Source organism: Chrysochloris asiatica, unplaced genomic scaffold, assembly GCF_000296735.1.
Source record: "Chrysochloris asiatica unplaced genomic scaffold, ChrAsi1.0 scaffold00058, whole genome shotgun sequence".
Classification (NCBI taxonomy): Eukaryota; Metazoa; Chordata; class Mammalia; order Afrosoricida; family Chrysochloridae; genus Chrysochloris; species Chrysochloris asiatica.
In genome coordinates, this window is record NW_006408576.1 from 2990561 (window position 1) to 3012325 (window position 21765).

At 37.0% G+C, this 21765-nt stretch overlaps 1 protein-coding gene across 2 annotated transcripts in view; it reads left to right on the forward strand.

The window, feature by feature from the left end:
- Nucleotides 1-1186: 1186 nt before the first annotated feature.
- The window catches only part of TPO (thyroid peroxidase), a 214629-nt gene continuing 194050 nt past the window's right edge, over nt 1187-21765 (forward strand). For both annotated transcript variants that reach the window (XM_006863961.1, XM_006863962.1), the window contains exons 1-3: nt 1187-1280; nt 12218-12302; nt 20470-20639. In XM_006863961.1, the coding sequence (XP_006864023.1) occupies nt 1187-1280; nt 12218-12302; nt 20470-20639 (349 nt within the window). The remainder of the gene's footprint in view (nt 1281-12217; nt 12303-20469; nt 20640-21765) is intronic.

Here is a 21765-nt window from a genome sequence, read left to right on the forward strand (position 1 = left end):
GAATTTTAGTTGATTTCTTCTTTATTATCTATTAAATTTTCTTTTCTTTTCTTTTCTTTTTCACTCATAGGCAGAGAACAAACCTCCAAATGATGTAATACCTTGTTTCTATACAGCTGGGCCAGAAAAACCTGATGCAAACACAACAAAATTGTGCACATACTTTGTTGTCACAAAGACTGGAAGACACTCCAATTTTTAACGGCTTGAGTGGGTATCAGAGCATAGAGTCAGTTTATATGGTGGGTAACCAAGTTCTGGGGAAGCACTGAGGTTCACATTTCAGAAGAGGTACAGCTATAGACAAAGTGCTGAACCGTGTGAGCTCACCTCCCTGACTGAGAAGAGGAAAAAAGGTCAGATTATAAAATTTTTTATTTTTCCATTTTCTAAGAGAAATTCATCATTGAAATTTATAGAGTTTCAATGCACTGTATTCCAGCTGTGGGTAACTTTTCTAAGCAAAGTTGATTGATGGTTTCTATGCGTTCAATGATCTGAACTCAAATGTACATGACCTATTAAGTCATGTTAGGCCAGATCATTAATCATAGTTTATTGAAATACATTCTCATCAGAATATATCCATCATACTTAGCAAAATTAGTGGTTCAAAAATAACTAAAGAAATCTCAAATAAAAGAAAAAAATTAAAGCAGAAATGATGAGTTTGAATCATGTATAACTAGGTAGTTCTGAAATAATTTTGCATGTGGGAAAAAATACTGTAAGAATTTTAATATAGTCTTTTAAGAATTTTATTTAATACTTATGTTAAGTCTAAACTCCTGATATTATTTATTTCTTAATATAAATAAATTATAGGAAAATAATTTGGTCTTTCATTCCCAATAATTATTCCTGACACTTTTATGTTTATTTGACATCACTATGAATTGAAACAGGTTTCTATTAAATTATTTTGGTCATTATAGTTGTTATATGTGAAAATTTCACTTTCAAATCATTTGGACATAATAGATGTTTCTAGCTGTTTAACACGATAGCCCGATGTACATTGCAATGTCTCTTGATTTGGAAGGCAATGTCCAAAACTCCAGATCCAAGTTTATGAGAATCAGTTAAAACTGTAGAGACAGTAAGAAATGAATTCATATAAGTCTCTAGCAAATAAGGCACACACAAAAAGTTTTATTTACTTGTATTAATTTATTCTAATTTTAGAATGAAAGTTCTTCTAGTACTGGGCATCATGCTAGTTTTGGCCTGCACGCAGGTTTTCTTCCCTTTCATCTTCAGAGGCAAAGGCATCTTTTGGGGTAAGTAGCAGATAAAATAGTGTCTTTTGATTTCATGAAATTATTAGCACATTTCCAAAACAAAGAGCATAATGCTAGTACTTGAGAATCAATAAGATCTCTTTGATTGTATTTTTTGTTATGCTTTTCCAAGAAAAAATAATCTTGAGTTTGGAAAGATTATAGTATAATACTTTCTGAAATAGACCAGAATTTTCTATCATTAAAGAATAAAAACTTTTCATTTTTACCTGCTCATACATTTGAAAAGCAAAATTTGGAGGGGAGTAATTACTTGTTCTTTTGCAACAAAATCATTTTTCATTAAATAACTTCTGTGATACATTTTCTGGAATCACTGCATTATAATGTTGAATTAGATTAACAATGCTACAGGGATGCAGTGGTGAAAATAAGCAGGGATCCAGGTGTTTTCTCTTTGCTTTGTGTGAAAAAAATATCCCAAACTCTGAGAACAAGTTTTATTCAAGCAGAATATTGGAGGAACATTGCCTACGACTTTAAACTTTATGAATAATCTAGCCTTCTGGAAAAATTTAAACCTCACTCAGCAGGTTCATATCTCTTAAAAGATGATTACAAGCCCATCTGCTCAAACTTCCTGGAGATTTTGCTCATGTCAGCCTCTCTCTGAGAAATGAGGCCTCTTTCCAATCTAGTTTCCAGAGAATTGCCAAACTCTTCTGAATCTTTTTTGGTTATAGTCACATCAAGCTGTACCTCCTCCTGCTGGTAGTCACATTTTTTCAGGTTTACTGACTACTAGGATTTCATGACCATATTTAAAAGTTGTAATAAAATACGTCAAAAAAACATAGGCAGCTTAAGAAAGTTCCCATTGCATCTAATATCTACAGGAAGCTAGGTGGTAAAGAAGTTTCAACCTAAGCTTTGAAATCAGATAAAGCAGGGTTAAATCTATTTTTGCCATCTACTAACTCGAGTTCTGGTATGGCTTGGTGGGTTAATGTGCCAGACTGCAAAGCGGTTTGAACTTCAATATCAGTAGTTCAAGCTCAACAGTTCTTCCTTGGAAACCCTATACAGGGTCACTATGTGTTGGAATCGACTCAATGGCACTAAACAACAACTGGCACTTTAGGCATGATGTCTAATCTTTTCAAGCTTCCATTTTCTTAGATGTAAGTAGAGAAACTGGAAGACTATACATTGTTATTTGTGAACATTAAGTGAGATATTCCATCTTAAGTATTAAATATTATCTTAGTTATCTAGTGCTACTATAACAGAAATACCACAGGTAGATGGTTTTAACAAATAGAAATTTATTTTCTCACAGTTTAGGAGATTAGAAGTTGTAATTGAAGATGCTGGCTCTAGGGGAGGGTCCTTGGCTCCTATTAACACTTGTCAGCCTGGTGTTCCCTCGAAATCTCCATGTATCTAAGTATCACTGCCCCCACTCTATCTAGAAGGCTCTCAATACAGGGACCCCATGTCCAATGGACTTGCTTCAGTCCTTGCTCGTTTTACTTGATAGTAATGAATTCAATCTCATCTCCTGTCCATTCTCTCTCTTGATTTCTTGTAAGGTAAAAGGTATGACTCAAGTCAAGGTGTGACTTGAGTAAGGGTGTGACTTAGTAACACTCTGACTCAAGACACTCCCTACAGTTATCCTACTTTAACATATTGTTGCTGTTAAGAGCTGTAGAGTGGGTCTCAACTGTATAGGTTGTCAAGGAGTAGCTAGTGAGTTTGAACCACTGACCTTGTGGTTCAAACTAATCTTCAGTCAAGTACTTATGCTACAGGGCCACACCAGAAGGTAAGGATTTACAAAATATCAAAAAATGGAGGATAATTCACAAAATGGAGGATAACCACACAATATTGGGAATCATGGTCTAGCCAAGTTGGCATATATTTTGGGGAGACTCATGACAAGGGCATTGCACCTGGTCAATATTAGAAAAAATAAAGACACATCTATGCTTTAAATTTCTCAAATAAAAGTAATACCATTCCTTCCCACATTAAATTTTAGGATGGCACATAAATAATTTTAGGATGGCACATAATAAATGTTCAGCATATGTTTTGTGAATTAATTTGGCCTTTTATTTTGTATTTATTGAGATCCTTATTCTATAAAATCATAAAAGTTAATATAGTTAGTTGTGACTAAATTTTTCTGCGTGAGAATTTTCTAATTGAATGGAAAAAATCTCTGTACTGCATTTTCCAGGACTTTTTGAAGCCTCCTCATACTTAGAATAATAACATGCCACTTGATTTTTGCATGTTTATTTGGCTTTATATTGCTTACTCTCACAGTATTTGTAACACAAAAGTAATTGAGTGCTTTTTCTCCATTGTTCATAACTAGCCAAAAGAGTAGTGAATAGTGCTAGACCAGAAGGATTCTTAGGAGTCTATAACTATGACTTTTGTGAAATGAGCCAGAGATTATCATTTATATTAGGAGGGTGCTCCTAAGTATTCTTTACTGTGTGTGTAGCTCATATTCAGTCTAGTTCAATCATCTGTTTTACAAATTGGGAGATACAATAGGATAAGCACTGGACTGCTAATCTCAAGGAAAGAGGTTCAAATCCGCCAGTAGCTCCATGGGAGAAAGATAAGGCTGTTTGCTATCATAAAGATTTATGGTCTCTAAAACCTTATATATAGAGTTATTATGAGTTGGAATCAACTCCATGGCAGTAGCTTGGTTTTCTGGTTGAGAGGGTTATAGAGCAGAGAGGAGTCCTGGTGTGGTGCTGTGGGCTAATGCGCTGGACTGCAAAGTCAGTTTGAACCCTGAGGTCAGCGGTTCAAACTCACCAGTTGCTTCTTGGAAACCCTACATAGGGTCAATATGAGTTGGAATTGACTCCACAGCATTCAACAACAACAGTGGTAGAGAAGATCAAATTTAGGTATTTCATTTCCCAAGTATTTTAAAAAATGATGCATAATGTGCCCTCATATTTGAAACAGGCTCATTAGCAGGAAAGGGAAAAAAAAGCAAAAGCAATCAGTCCTGGATATTCACTTCCAGGTTCACAAATTATTTGTAAATCATAGAAATGGTGCAGTATTGAAAGACAGACTTTAACAAAGCCCTTGTACTCAGTAGAGCAAAAGCTATGCCTTATTCAATAAAAGTTCCTAACAACTAGTCAAAGCAAGGAAAGAAATAAACTTTAGAGAATGAAAAATCCTGTAATTCAAACTAATTTGAAAATAAAAAATGAGTCTCTTTTTTGCACAAAAAATAAAAATAGGCATGACCATTGAGTTTCTAAGAAAAAAGTCCGAATACTCCATTTTCAATAAGACTGAATAGAGTGTTCATTATGATAAGCCATATGTATTCATCACCACACAGATTGTGGTGTTTGTGCAAAGTCAAGATTTATGTGCAATTATCTTTATGGAAAATGCTCCAACAAGTTATAGCTGTTAAAAGAAAATAAGATGCAAATGAACATCTAGAAGCCGAAGCACTGCCTGGAGTTTGGGAAATTTTGGGAAAGCAGCCTAATGAGTGAATTTGCTTAAAAAGGAAAAGTTGGCAAACTTTATTCCAGTTCATTGAGTTTCAGCAAACAAGGATTATTAAAGACAGAATGAAATTGCAAAGCGCTAAGTAAAACCAAGTGCTCAGAGTTAGTCAAGAATGAAAATCAGGAGCCAGGTGCCATTTATTATTTTAGAGAAGGATGGTTTACATTTTTTTTTTTTTTTAAATAAAGACTTTCATAAATAAGTGACTTCTCTCTTCTTTCAAATCACATTTTATTTCATAATGGTTTCAGGAATCCCAGTTAATTTTATAGATGATAAACATGCATTGAAGAGATGCTGTCTTTGGGGGGATTATTGTTGCTGTTGTTAGGTGCCATCAAGTCAGTACTGACTCATAGTGACCCCATGCACAACAGAACAAAACACTGCCCGATCCTTGGCCAACCTCACAATTGATGCCATGCTCGAGTCCATTGATGCTGCCACTTTGCTTTGAGTTGTGCCCTATCAGCAAATGAAGGTCCCTATCAGCAAATTTACTCCCAACGGGCTTCCCCAGTCACATTTTGAGTGCCTTCCAACCTGAGGGGTTCATTTTCTAGCACTATATCTGACAGTGTTTCTCTGCTATTCATAAGGTTTTCAGTGACTAAATATTCAGAAGTAGTTCATCACTCCTTCTTCCTAGTCTGGAAGCTCATCAGAAACCTGTCCACCATGGGTGAACCTGCTGATATTTAAAATACCAGTGGCATAGCTTTCAGAATCACAACAACTCACGAGCCACCACAGTAGGACAAACTGACAGATGAGTGGTGTAGGCTCAGTGAACCCTAATAAAGAGTTAACATTATTTAGAAGGCACACATAATCGGGAGATCAGGCTGGTATCTCCAGATAAATTACTATATGACCATATGACTTCAGACAAGTCACGTAATTTGGTAGAGTGTAATTTTCAGATTTGGTGAAAAAAGTTCAGGTTCAAATTCTTTAAGTCTATGACTCTGCAGGCATCCCTGAATGGTGCAAATGGTTAGTAGACTTCGCAGTTTATTGAGAGACTAGAAGTGGAAGTCCATCCAAAGGCACTTCCTACTGAAAAATCATTCTTTGAAAATGCTATGGAGCACATTTCTACCTTGATGTACATGACAGCACCATCATTCATAAACAATTAGACAGCAACAGGTGGTATGATTCTATAATGTGATGCTGCTAATTTAGGCACCATTCTTCCTCTCATCTTTTCAGCAGCAGACAAAAGAGTCAATAAATAAAGATATGGGTTAAAGAACTGTATTGGTAAATCAGTAATATCCATTCAGCAAAGAACTGAATTATTTAAGCAGTTAATATCTATCCAGTTCCAGCAGCCATTTGAGATTATGATAAATGTTTTTGTTATTGTTATGTGCTGTTGAGTTGGTTCCAACTCATAGTGACCCTGTACAGGGTTTCTGAGACTGTAAATCTTTACAGGAGCAGAAAGCCTTATCTTTCTCCTATGAAACAGCTGATAGTTTCAAACTGTTGACCTTGTAGTTTGTGGCCCAATTTGTAACCACTACACTACCAGAGATGATAAATGGTAACTATATTTTTCTGGTGAAAATATTTCAATGCAAAAATATAATTGATATATAAAATTTGATGAGAATAATAATATGCAAGTCTGTAAAACTATCTTTAAAATTTCAGTAAAATATTCTTCAATAATAAGAGATTGTTGTTGTTGTGAAGTGCCATCAAGTCAGTGCCGACCCATAGCGACCCTGCATAGGGTTTCTAAGGAGCAGCTGGTGAGCTTGAACCACCGACACTGCAGTTCAAATGGTTTTGCAGTCTGGTACATTAATCCACAGAGCCACACCAGGACTTCAGAGACTAAGAAATGCATGCTCAAATAAAAATAAATGAAATATAATCATATTGGTCAATAATAAAGTGATCTCTTCTGCACCAACAATTTCCAAAGGTGGTAGAGATAGTTACACATTATTTTATCAGTTCGTTTTTAAATACTTGTGAAGTTTCTATTAAGTACTATTCATGGATATAAGTACTAATGAAAACAGGGGGAAAAAAGAAAATATTTCCCAGCTTTGTGGAATGCGTACTGGACTGTGAACTACAAGGTCAGTAGTTCAAACCCACCAGCTGCTCCTCAGAAACCCTATGCAGGGTCACTATGTATCAGAACTGACTTGATGACACTTAAAAACAACAAAGTTATCAAATTCACATTGATAAGACCCACATACATACATGGGTGATTTTTGCCCCCTAACCAGAACCAACTCCATGGCACATCACCACCACCAATGAGTAAAGAGCAAGAAGGTTAAGAATACTCTATACAGGAAGAGGCATTTGAGATGAAAACTTTAGGTTGAATAATTTATAAGATGACAGAGAATTGGGGGACCATTTACAGAACCATTCAAATATGAAAATAGGTTGTGGCCATAAAAAGAAGACTAAAAATATTTTTATAGTCATTGGGAAATCTTCAAATGCTTTAACACAATCACAGACAGAGGTCTTTGTTTTAAAGATCACATACATGGGTGACAGGACAACAAAAAATTAAGAAGAAGAAAAACAGTGGCTATGGAATCAATTCCAACTCATGGTACACATATCAGAATAGAACGGTGCTTGAAAGAGTTTTCAATGCTTGTGATATTCCAAAAGTAAACCTCCAGGCTTATCTTTTGAGGCACCTCTAGATGTAAGGAGGTGGGGATTACAAACAGACACCAGGACAGCAGGAAGTGAAAATTAGAAAGGTTCAACATTTTTTCAAGATGTAAAACACAACATGGAAAAGAATGGAAAGAACAATTACTGCTCTTGCTTGAAACATTGACTTATGCTGTTGTTACTGTTAAGTGCAATGAAGTTAGTTCTAACTCATAGTGAACCTGTATAGGGTTTCCAGCTGGGAGATTCCAAATGCCGGCCTCTGGGTAGCAGTCCAGCACATCTCCAACAGCACCACTCTAGGACTGCAGAGAGTGTGGCTACTAACACAGGAATAGAAGGAAAGGATCACAGACTGAAACTTCAGGACAGACGTTCCAGGTGAAAATGGCTCGTTAGGAACAGATCAAAGAGAACAAGAGCGAAAATGGGCACAGTACGTGAATAGACGCTTCACCAAGGAAGTGATTCGGGCAGCCAAAAAACATATGAAGAAATGTTCATGATCACTAACCATTGTTGTTGTTGTTAAGTGCCGTGGAGTCGGTTCCGACTCATAGTGACCCTGCACAGGATTTCTGAGGCTGTAAATCTTTATGGGAGCAGAACGCCTCATCTTTCTCCCGCGGAACCTCTGGTAGTTTCAAACTGCTGACCTTGAGGTTGGCAGCCCGACTCATAACCACTACGCTACCAGAGCTCCTTGCCATTAGCCATTTGTTGTTGTTGTTAAGCGCCGTCGAGTCGGTTTCTACCCATAGCGACCCTGAATAGGGTTTCCGAGACTGTAATCTTTACGGTAGCAGGTTGCCTCATCTGTCTCCCGCGGAGCAGCTGGTAGTTTCGAACTGCTGACCTTCCAGTTCGCAGCCCGATTCGTAACCACTACGCTACCAGAGCTCCTTAGAGGGATGTAAATCAAAACAATGAGATATCATCTCACACCAGCAATAACAGCAAAGTTATAAATTGCTGAGGACAATGTGCTGGCGAGGTTGAGGAGAGACAGGGACCCTCCTACATTGCTGGTGGGAATGCAAAATGGTCCAACCACTCTGGAAAACAGTATGGTGCTTCCTCAGAAAGTTGGAAATAGAAATACTGTATGATCCAGCATTTCCTCTACTTGGTATATATCCATAAGAACTACGAGCTATAACACGAGTAGATGTCTGCACACCAATGTTCATAGCAGCACTATTCACAATAGCAAAAACATAGAGACAACATAAGTGCCCATCATTGGAAGAATGGATAAACAAACTTGGGTACATACACACAATGGAATATTATGCTGTCTTGAAGAATATCAAGGAAGCTGCAAGCCACCATATAACATGGAAAAATCTTGAGGAAAAGCAGCAATTGAGACTGAAGTAGAATGGTCAAATAGTTAGGAGTAGAACTGAGAGAGAGAAGTGCCATAGACTAAAAATTTAAAATTGAAATTTCTATAAGCCCATAGGATTTGTCAATGATTGTTTTAGAAATTGAATTAAAAAGCAGGTCTTACATGTATGTAAGCCTATCTTCTACATAATAATGTCAATAATGTCAGCTGTAGAATCAAAGTCAAATAGGATAATTACTAGTTTTGGCAAACAAGGGTCATGCGATCTTCAAAAGGTAAACTGTGACTTGAGTTGTAAGCCAGATGCATTGAATTTAAAAGGAAATAGCATAGTGATTACGAATTGGGCTGCTAACCTCAAGGTCTGTAGTTTGAAACTACCAGTTGTTCTGTTGGAGAAAGATGAGGCTTTCTGCTCCCGTAAAGATTTACAGCCTAGCAAACCCTGTGCAGGGTCACTATGAGTTGGAACTGACCCCACGGTACTTAACAACAAGAGCAAATGAAAATAACAATTGTGTTATATGTTAAGCCTTAGTGGAAGATTCTCTAACCCTTGATATCTGGGGAAAATTCTCGTAAAGCCCGTATAGTTTGATTGTTGAAAATCCAAAACTCTTCTAAACATTTCTGCACCTCTAGGCAATTTACTTCCTCATTTTTCTTTTATGCCTTTTGATGTTTGATTCTTCTAATCTTGATGCTTCCTGTGCCTTCTTTTATATATATAAAATTACAGCTGTTATTTATAAGAGCATATCTTGAAGTACAATGCTGTCTGTGATAGGATAATATCATCCCAACAAGGTAGACTAGTTAATACCACTATTATTCAAATTAACATACCAACTACTAAAACCAGTGATGATGAAATGGAAGAATTCTACCGACTTCTTCAGTTTGAAAGTGAATACAATCAAAATCCATTGAAAATTACTGGTGATTGGAATTCAAAGGTTGGAGACAAAGAGGAAGGATTAGTATTTGGAAAACATGGCCTTGGTGATGGAAATTATATAGGAGGTTTCTTGATAGAATTTTGCAAGATGAATGGCATCTTCATTGAAAATACCTTTTTAAACAATATAAAAGACAAGAGTGCACATGGGCCTCATCAGATGCAAACCACAGGAATCCAATCAATTATATCTGTAGTTCAATATCATTACTCTAAACAAGGCCAGCAACCAACAGTGAAACAAACAAATCTCACATGCAAGTTCAGGCTGCAGAAAAAGAAAATTAAAACAAGTCCATGAGAATTTAAAATAAACTTGAGTACCTCCCATCTAAATTTAGAGACCATCAGATTTGATGCAGTGGATACTAATGACTGAAAACCAGAAAAGTTGTGGCAAGACATCAAAAACATACATAAAGAAAGCAGAATGTCATTAAAATGTCAGGAGGGAAAGGAAAGACCAAAATGATGTCAGAGGAGAACCTGAAGCTTGATCTTGAACACAGAGAAGCTAAGTGACTTTAAGGAATGATGAAATAAAAAAGCTGAACAGAAAATTTCAAAGAACAGTTGGAGACAAAAAGTAAATATTACAATGAAATGTGCAAAGACTTGGTGTTAAAAAACCGAAAGTGAAGAAGATGCTTAGCATTTCTCAAGCTGAAAGAACAAGAAAAACCCTTGGGTTGCAATATTGAAGCTTTCTATGGATGAATTATTGAATGATGCAGAAAGCACCAGAAGAAAATGGAAGAAATACACAGTCACTGTATCAAAGAAAACAAATTGGTGCATGTTCAGTGATAAAAGAGGTGCTATATGCTAAAGAACCAATGGTTCTGAAGGGAAAAGTCCAAGCTGTAGTGAAGGTATTGGCAAAAAAACAAGTTTTCAGGAATTGATGGAATACAAATTGAAATGTTTCAACAAACTGATATAGCCCAGGAGGCACTCACTTATCTGTGCCAAAAAATTTGGAAGACAACTACCTGGTCAACTGATTAGAAAAGATCTATATTGTGCCCATTCCAAAGTGAAGTGAATTAACTGAATGCAGAAATCATTGAACAATCTCACCAATATTACATGCAATGAAAATTTTGTTGAAAATAGGGAGCTGCCAAAATTCAAGCCAGAATCCAAAGAGGACATGGAATTGGGGAAACCATTTCTGATGTCAGATAGATCTTGGTTAAAAACTTAAAATACTGGAAAGATGTTTATTTTGCTTTCTTGATATGTGTTGTTGCTGATATGTGCAGTGGAGTTGGTTCCAACTCACAGTGACCCTGTACAGGGTTTCTGAGGCTGTAAAATCTTTATGGGAGCAGAAAGCCTCATCTTTCTCCTGTGGAACAGCTGGTAGTTTCGAACTGCTGACTGTGAGGTTAGCAGCCCAATTCATAACCACTATGCTACCAGAACTCCTTATTCAAATGTGTAGATTGTAAGAAACTATCGATAACACTGAGAAAAATTGGTAATCCAGAACACTTCATTGTGCTCTTGAGGAATCTGGACATATACAGACCAAGATGCTATGCTGTCATTTGAAAATAGCACAGGGATATTGAATGACTTAAAATCAAGAAAGGTGTATGCCAAGGTTATATTCTTTAGCCATACTTATTCTATCTGGTAAATGCTGTCGAGTTGGTTCCGACTCATAGCAACTCCATATAGGATTTCCGTTAGTGGCTGGTAAGTTTGAAACATCGACCTTGCAGTTCAAATGATATCCCGGTACAGTCCTTATCCTACAGCGCCACACCAGAACTTGAAAAGCCTTCAATTAACATTTTTTGGTGAATCTATCATGTGCAATTTATTCTAAATTTTCCTGATCACCGCTTTAAATAATTAAAACAGTCATGTAAAAGTTGTTGAAATTATTGTAACTACTTTAGGCAAGTAAACTAAAGTCATGCTGGGTAATAATAGTATTGACACTTTTTCTCATCTCATTCTAAAGACATCACTGTGATACAGGAAATTATAGTCAATTTTTTTTTAAATAAAATAAGAGGCTCAGAGAGGAAAAGTAACTATCCAAGATCCCACAGCTTTAGTATGCTCTAGGACTCTTGGTATGGTACTGTAGGATCAGCACTGGACTGCAAACCACAAGGGTCGCTATGAGTTGGAATCAACTTGATGACACTTAACAACAACAGAAGCTATTGGTGTAGCACTGTAGGATAAGCACTGAACTGCTAACCCCAAGGTCTGCTATTGAAATCCATGAACTGCTCTTAGAAAACCCTATAAAGGTCACTGTGAGTCAGCATTGAATTGATGGCTCTTAACAAAACAGGATCCACTTTGTTATCACTGCGTCAATCTTTGTTTGATGTCTAAACCTAAAAGTGACAGAGAATTGTGGAACTGTAATTGTGTCTGATTGTGTGAATTTTTATTGCATAGGAAAGACTGGTGAATCTCATATTTTCAGCATTTTGGAAGAGAGTAAACTAATGGTGGATAAAGCCATCTACAATACAATGAAAAGGTAAGGCATACAAAATAGGTTAAAAGTGAGAAGGGAGGGAAATTACATTTCAAGCCATTAAATGCTAAATCCTCTGTGATTTATATACATTTTTATTTTAATTTTCACAATTGCTTCCTAAATCGTTCCCATCATCTCCATTTTACAAATTAGGAGCTGATACTCAAATTCACTATTCAATATCATAAGCCATGAGAGGGGCAGTTCTTAGCAGAATTGGTAAAAATAAAACAAAAAAACCTGGCTGGTAAAGGCATGTTTAACCTTTGCCTCAAAGGAATTTTTGATGAAGATAATGATTTTCGCTCACCTTATGAAATTAGAGGCTGCCACACACTGCCCCCCATGAGATTCTTGTTGTCGTTGTTATTAAGTGCCGTCAAGTTGGTTCCGGCCCATAGTGATCTTGTGTAGGGTTTCTGAGGGACATTTGGTGTCTTTGAACGGCTGACCTTGCAGTTCAACCTGACATTGCAGTCCAGTATGTTATCCCACACTGCCACACCAGGACTTCATGACATTCTTACACATCCTTTAAAAGAGAGTCTAAGACAAAGACAGTCAGTACCTCTTTGTACAAGACATTCAGAAAACCAAAACTATAGAGAATTATTTCCTAAAAATATTCAACATTCATTTGTACAACTTGCTGGCTTCTAGTGAATTTTTTCAAGATGTTATTTCCCTGCCCACCACTCTAATTAATCTTTGTTAATTTATCTCATAAAACATTTAATTAAGGGCACAAATAGTCAAGAACTTGACTATTTGTCAAAAAGTGGGTGGTTTGAACTCATCCAGAGAGACCTTGGAAGATAGGCTCAGCAATCTGCTTGTAAAAGTTCTGCTCTCTGCACACATGGGTGGGGTTGTCATAGATCAGAATTGACTTGATGGAAACTAAAAACAACAACAGGATTCCAAGCAGCCCAATATGACCAATGTGCAGGATTTTCACAACCTTGTCAACTACACTATAGCCAACATACAACTAGCTGAGCAAATCTCAAAATCCATCAGGACCCAATTAGAAAGCCAAGTGACTTTCTCCTTAGGTTTCTGAATATATCTTTTACTTGGTAAAGCAGAATTTATAAGGAATTTTACAGACTGCTCTTAGGTCTACATGGAGGAAGTTGAGGGCTATCTGCTATCCATGACAACTCTGATTAGTGAGTTGAGGCTAACTAGTGTTTCCAAGGTAGTTACGATTATTCAAATTTTGAGGGAAAAAGAAACTAGAGTGTACCAAGGTTAAATAATTTTTTTCAACTTTATCTAGCTGGCAAGTAAAAGGAACAAAGATGGATGAATGAATGATGGGTGGCAAAAACCTTTCACACTTTATCAAACTCAGCACAAAAAAATTCATTTTACAAAGTCTCTCTCCACTCCAATATACCACATGTTGTTAATGTTAAGTTCCATCAAATCATTCTGACTCATAGTGAATCTGTAATAGGGTTTCTGAGGAATTGTTGGTGAGTTTGAACCCAGACTCTGTGATTAGCAATCCAATGCTTATTCCACAATGCATCACCAGAATTCTGTATGTTGTTGTTGCTGTTAGGTGCCGTCAAGTCGGTACTGACTCATAGTGACCCTAAGCACAACAATACGAAACACTGCCCAATCCTGAGCCAACCTCACAATTGTTGCCATGCTTGAGCCCAATGATGCTGCCACTTTGTTAATCCATCTGGCTAAGGGTCTTCCTCTAAGTGGCCCAATATTTGCTTTACTCTTTTTTTTTTTTGTCAATGGTTAAATGGAAGCATAAAGATGGAGGAGAACTTATCTAACCTTACAATCAGTAGGTCTTCCGTTTTTTTGTTTGTTTGTTTGCTTGATGTTTGTTTTTGGAATTAGTCTTAGTGGATGGCTTTTTGAAATATAACTGCTAGTGTTAAAGAAATTCCTAATTGTTTAAGAATAACAGTATATTTTATATAAGGACTGTTAAGGGAATTTTTCCTTAAAAGTGATTATTTTTCAATTATGATTGGTGAACTAATGAATCATTAATTTGCTGTTTCCTTTCTAATCATAAAATGAGTTATTGAGTTTCAATAAATAACTAGTATTTGGCAGTCTTCAAATAATTGTATGCTCATTCACTATATTTATAAAATAATTAAAGTTAAAACCTAAGAGTCATCTGTATAAAAGAATTATTCAGAATATTTTATCCTGAAAAAGGTTCTAAAGTAACTTTCGTTAATGACCCATTATTGGTTGATATCTACTTTCTTCATATATGCATCTAATACAGAAAAGTGAATCATATAAGGCTCACTCTGAACATTAGGAATATCAAATTACTTTTCAACACATCATTCTGCAGACATGTGTTGATCCTATTAATAGGGACTAACTCCTGCCATCAAGGAGTTCAGAGTTTCTTGAAGAACACAGTATTCTTAATCATCTATGCCATGAAAAAGTTGGAAAGAGAGAGGAGAGTGAGGAAGAAGTAGTAAGGGAGAGAAGTAAAAGACGGAGAAGAAACAGGAGGAGGAGGAAGATAAACAAGGGAAATGGGAAGAGAGTAAAAATGAAATAAATGAAAGGGAAAGAAAGTTTCATAAATTTCTTATGTGATGCCACAAGCTTGTGGTTCTTGTTATGTGCCATTGAGCCCTTTCTAACCATGTAAGGTTTCAGTGAAGCAGCTGGTGTATTTGAACTGCTAATCTTGTGTTTAAGGATCTGATAACGGCATAGACAGGGTCCCCTGCAAAGAAAGAAGGCACCTGATGGCATGTGTTAGTGTTAGGGAAGCTTCCCTCCAGGTAGGGGTTAGGTAGGCTCAGGGCCAGGCACATAGGACAAATGTCTCTCTGAACTCCAGACACAAATCTAATCTAAGAATTTAAGAGTGTGACATTCCAGAAGCAGGGCAAAATGTTGCTTTTTTCTTGTGCTGTACAATTTTTCCAAGGTGGGGTTAGTAAGGGAGTGTTTAAAAGTTTGGGAGCTCAGGTAGCACCAACATCATAGGTTCATCCACGAGACTTAGATCTGTATTTCACTAGTTGAAATAAAGACTGGGTATAGGTGTGTGGGCATCTGACTATCCAACATGGCTGAACCACCTCAGCCAGATGTGGTTGGTGATTAGTATCTCTGCAGTAGCTAGATGGGTATAGATTGGTCATTTAGGAACCCAACATGCCAGATTCCCTGCAATGGACAAGAGACTGAGGCATTATTCCAAATAAAAGCAGATGCCCCTCCTCAAATTTATCATGAGAAAACAAATGTCTTTTTTAATCTCATGTCCACTTTCTTACAGAGTTCTCTGAAAAATCATGCTGAAGAAAATCAATCCTTAACACATCTCTCACTGACTTGCCTATAAAAACCTGACGACACTTTTGGTGGTTCTTTCTTTCTTTTTTTTATTCTCTCAGGACAGGATAAATGTGCACTAAGTTTATATATGCAAATTTGGCCCCAGAGTGTGACTGGAGCAATTTTCCTCCCTTTCTTCCCACTCTTAATTTCAATATGGAATGAACACATTTGCATTAAGGAGGCCGTGGATCTAGGGAAATTAGAGAACTATAGAACCGAATGTTCTTATTAGTCTAAATAGCATAGAGTGGTAGAGCAGTATTTCAATCTGCTAAGACTTACATCCCTCAAGTAATAAATCCATTCCTTTTTAGCATTCAGCAACAGTTTCCAATGTTCATAATTTACTATGAGTTCCAGAATGTATTCAACATGGAATATTTGTACTTAGAACTGTGGTATCATTCAAGCCTGTTTACCAGTAATGTTAAAGCGTTTCAGGTTTTGCCCTGGTGGCAGATTTGAAAAGCTAAGGTAACATTATTATTTAATGAAAATGACACTGTTAAACAGTTTTCACCATTACAAAGAGACCCAAAGTATCAGTGGGAACATTAATTTGATGCATGGCCCATATCATAGATTCTTCTCAAAAAGAATGCTGAGCCAGTTACAGCAAACGTATGTAAACTTGAATTCAGAATCAGATATTTTTGCTGCAAATAGGAGCATGCATCTGTCATTTCTTAATACCCTACTTATGTTCTTAAGGTTGTGGTTTTAAAATAACCTGCATCACTTGCCAGAGGATACAGACTGTGATTGTAAAGTAGACATTCACCCATTGCTAAACCCTCCTGGACAACCAATCAAGATGGCGGATTGGGTAGATGTGCAGTGAGGAGCTCTGTCACTAACAACACAGAATACTCGGGCAAGCAAGCTCAAGGGATGGTGCTAGAACTCTGAACCACACATAAAGGAATATTTAGAAGATTGGAAGGCTTACAGCTAGGGGAATTGGTAGCGGAATCAAGAAATCCATTGCTTTCTAATTCAAGACACTCAGCTCTCAGCTATTCCCAGAGCTGCCATCTTGATAGAGACCAAGTGGGGGATCAAAACAGCCATGAGCCCCTGACAGGAGTAGACTTTCATTTTTTGGTATCTGTTCATTGGTCTCTCACTGTTTGTGTGCCTCCATTCTGGTGACTAGAGGGGATGCCTGAGTGAATGGACACCCCACCCCCACCCCTGGAGGGTTCCATTACACATGCACACAGATCTCCTAGAAATTTAAAGTGAAAGTTTCCACTTAAAACCAAGCGGCCACCACTCATCTGTCAATTTTTCGTACTGTGATAGCTTGTGAGTTGCTATGATTCTGAAAGCTATGCCACCCCTATTTTAAATACCAACAGAGTCACCCATGGTGGACAGGTTTCAGATGAGCTTCCAGACAAAGGAAGAAAGAGTGATGAACTACTTCTGAATCTTTAGTCACTGAAAACCTTATAAATAGCAGAGAAACACTGTCAGATATAGTGCTGGAAAATGAGCCCCTCAGATTGGAAGGCACTCAAAATGCAACTGAGGAAGAGCTGCCTCCTCAGAGTAGAGCTGACCATGATAACATGAATGGAGTAAAGCTCGTGGGAGAAAAGCCCGTAGGACCTTTATTTGCTGATGGTGCACAACTCAAAATGAAGAGAAACAGCTATAAACATCCATTGAAAATCGGAACATGGAATGTGCGAAGTATGAATCTGGGAAAATTGGAAGTTGTCAAAAATGAAATGGAACTCATAAACATCAAGATCTTAGGCATTAGTGAGCTGAAATGGACTGGTATTGGCCATTTTGAATCTGACAACCACATGGTTTACTATGCCAAGAATGACAAATTGAGGAGGAATGGTGTTGCATTCATCATCAAAAAGAAAATATCCAGATCAGTCATGAGGGACAATGCTGTCTGTGATAGGGTAATATCTATGCACCTACAGGGAAGACCAGTTAATACCACGATTATTCAAATTTATGCACCAACCACGAAAGCCAGTGAAGATGAAGTAGAAGAATTCTACCAACTTCTTCAATCTGAAATTGATCAAACATGAAATCAAAATGTATTGCTCATTACTGGTGATTGGAATGCAAAGGTTGGGAGCAACGAGAAAGGATCAGTAGTTGGAAAATATGGCCTTGGTGATAGAAATGATGATGGAGAACACATTATAGAATTCTGCAAAATCAATGATTTGTTCATTTCAAATACCTTCTTTAGACAGCATAAGAGACAACTATACATATGGACCTCACCAGATGGAATACACAGAAATCGAATGGACTACATCTGTGTAAAGAGATGATGTAAAAGTTCCATATCATCAGTCAAAACAAGGCCAGAGGCAGACTGTGGAATAGACTATCAATTACTAATATGCAAACTCAAAGTGAAGCTGAAGAAAATGAAAACAAGCCCACAAGAGCCAAAATATGACCTTAAATATATTCCACCTGACTTTAGAGATCATCTGAAGAACAGATTTGATACATTAAACACAAAAGACAGAAGACCAGAAGAGTTGTGGGATGACATCAAGAACATCATACATGAAGAGAGCAAAAAGTCATTAAGAAGACAAGAAAGAAGGAAAAGGTCAAAATGGATGTCAGAAGAGACACTGAAACTTATTCTCCAGCGTAGAGATTCTAAAACAAATGGAAGAAATGAGGAGGTCCAAGAGCTGAACAGAAAAATTTCAAAGATCAGCTTGAGAAGATAAAGCCATATATTATAACAAAATGTGCTTTTGAGTTATGGTGTTGGAGGAGAATATTGAAAGTGCCATGGGCTGCCAAAAGAACCAACATATCTGTGTTAGAAGAAGTGCAGCCAGAGTGCTCTGTGGAGGCCAGGATGGCCAAACTTAGTCGCTCATACTTCAGATGTATTTTCAGGAGGGACCAGTCGCAGAAGGACATCATGTTTGGTAAGATGGAGGGTCAGAGAAAAAGAGGAAGACTCCCAACGAGATGGACTGGCCAAGTGCCAGCATCGATGGACTCAAGCATGGCAACAATAGTGAGGTTGGCTCAGGATTAGGCATTGTTTCGTTCTGCTGTGCATAAGGTCACTATGAGCTGGTACCAATTCGATGGCACCTAACAACAACAACAAATGGTGTTAATTCAAAAAAACAAAACAAAAAACACCTACTTCCATTACTCTTCTTATAATTATCAAATTGATTTTTATATTTAAAAATTATTTTTCCTCTTAGCAAAACTCATTTCTAAGTGATAAATGTTAAATAAATATCATTAAGGAAAATATTAAGCTCTGTTTGCTCTCAGAACTGACAGACTCAAAGGAACAATGTGGCAGTATTAAATCCTGATTTCTATTCAGGACAAACCTGGATTAATTTCCTATGATTGCCATAAGTACATACTGTGTGACTTAAAGTAATAGAAATTTATTTTTTCACAGTTCTGAATGCTTATTTTTGTTGTTAAGTGTAATTGAGTCAGTTCTGACTCATAACAAACCTGCATAGTGTTTCCAAGGAGCAGTTGGTGGGTTTGAACTGCCAGCCTTGTGGTTCAAACAGATCTTTTTGTCAAGTGTTTATCCTACAGCACCACACCATGTCTGAAGTTAATGTATAGGCAAAGTTGGCTCCTTCTGGAGGGCTCTGAGTGAGTTTTTGTTCTATATATGCCTCTATTCTAGATTGTAGAGGTATCTAGTAAACCTTGGCAATTCTTGGCAATCCATCTCTTCCTCCACCATTACTTGATGTTGTGTGTCCCTGTGTGCATCTCTTCTCTTGTTGTAAGAAAACTACTCTTGTTGGAATTAGGGCTCAGCCTACTTCAGTACAATCTCATCTTAAGTAATCACATCTGCAAAGGCCATATTTCCAAATACAGTCACATTCTAAACTTCTGGGAAGAACACGAATTTTGAGGGTGGCCAAATCATTCTTCAAATTTTGGTCTGTTTCAGCCCCTTCTCTGAGAACAACAGGAAGGCTAAAATAAACTGAAAACAGGGTCCTAGGGTTAGGTGGGTATGGGCAGGCACCTAGAAAATTCCATTCTGCAGTTGTTCTGTCAGTGCTGATGGGCTCTGTGTATTTTGCTGGCTCGTTGTAGGGTCCTCTTTGTCCATGCTCCTTTAAGGAACCCTAGATTCTGAATGGAATGGTCAGATGAACCTTGAAAAGACTTTAGATTATTTTCTGTAGTTAGAACTCCTGGCAACCTCAAGAATTGACAGAGGAGGGAAACATCAGCAACTGAAAGGAGACATCTGGTAGCAGATTTCATAAAGTTTCACTTAGAAATTAGTATTTTATGGTGATTTTTTAAAATGTGAATGACAAAACTGTAACCATCTAGGTTGCCATATTTTGTTGCTACAGTTAATGGATTCTCTGTATTGTAGTGTAAAGAAAGAACCAAGACTTTAGAATTACTTCAGAACCTTAGTATTTGCTGGCTGTGTGACATGGAAAAGTCTGTTTTCTCTCTGAACTTCCATGTTTTGGACCAAAAAGTGAAAGAAAAAAGATAGTTGAAAATTTACCAAATATTTATTTTATAACCTTGGTATGAGACTAAAACAAATATAGATATGAAAGTTTTATAAATGACATAAATTAGACATGTTCTTCATCTTGTGATGTTGATCACTTGTGAACAGAATCAGTATTTTATTTATTTTTGCATACCCCACTGGGCCTATCATCCTACCTGCTAGATAGTAGTTACTCAGTAAATGCTCAGTAAATACATTAAATAACTTTGAAAAGTGCCATAAAATAATAATTTATTTTGTATTTCTCTTTTTGTGCCTTAGAAACCTCAAGAAAAGGGAAGCAAATTCCCCAGCTCAGCTTCTCTCTTTTTCTAAGCTCCCTGAACCAACTAGCCGAGCTATTTCTCAAGCAGCAGAGATAATGGACATTTCAATACAAGCACTGAAAAAAAAATTTTACCTGAAACCTAAGCAATCACAGAACCCAACTGGTAAGCATACCTCCTGAGTGCCCTGGTCCTTGCCCTGGGGAGTGACAACCCCCAGTCCTTCAACAACATGCCAAACTTGTTCATGGTCAACAGTGGGGGTTGCAGAGGTTTGACACCAATCAGGAGTGTAATTCATGTCCATTAACAGTACAAAAGTAGCAGATCTTCAAAAATGTTTGAAAAACAGACTCATTGCTTTCTTTTTGTTAGTCTCTACTATTTAATTCAAATTTGGAGAAGCTAGCTCAAAAAGCTAAACCTCTTATTTTATAAAACAAGCTAAGAATCTTTCTATACTCTGCCTACCTAATTAAATTTGGGAAGCTCATTGATATATATGTATATCTTGAGGAAACATACTTAGGTGCAAGCCGCACATTATTGTGAGAGAACTTGAAATGACCCAGTCTTCCACTTTCTCATTGTTACCTTAATGCAGTTACTCAAACCTTTCAAAATGAGAACTTTAGTTGCTGTGGGTTAAAGTGCTGGATCGCAAGGTTAGTTTGAACCTGAAGGCCAGTGGTTCAAACTCACAAGCCACTCCTTGGAAACCTCATATGGGGTTGCTATGAGTCTGAACTGACTTTATAGCACTTAACAGCAACAACTCACCAGATGGATATGGACAGACCAAAATGAAAGCAAAGAGGAAATCAGTTAGCTCTAAAGTACTTTATCAATAAAACATATTTTAGTTGATAATGGTTACAATCATGTGTCATACTTATAATTTCTATAACAGAGAGAAAGCAATATGTTATAATACTTAGTTTAAGTTTTACAGCCTTTTTTCAGTGCTATACCAAAAATGACTTGGTCCTGAATTCTTCATCCTAATTAGCTGTAAGTTAATTTGTTATTGATTGTCTTAGCCTTTAGAACAAGGCAGACACAGCTAAACCAGGATTAGCCAGAATTCTCAGTTAGGAGGACACTTAAATTTAATTGATTCTCTTAAAACCAAAGATTCATTGGAAACAATTTTTGTTTCAAAGAGTGTGGTTAAAAACATTTCTAAGAACTATTGGTCTGCTTTCTTATCACATTATAGACTAGGACTATAATAGAAATTATGTTTGGTATTAGAAGACATTAGTTTTCTGGTCCATGGTCTGGAATCTCA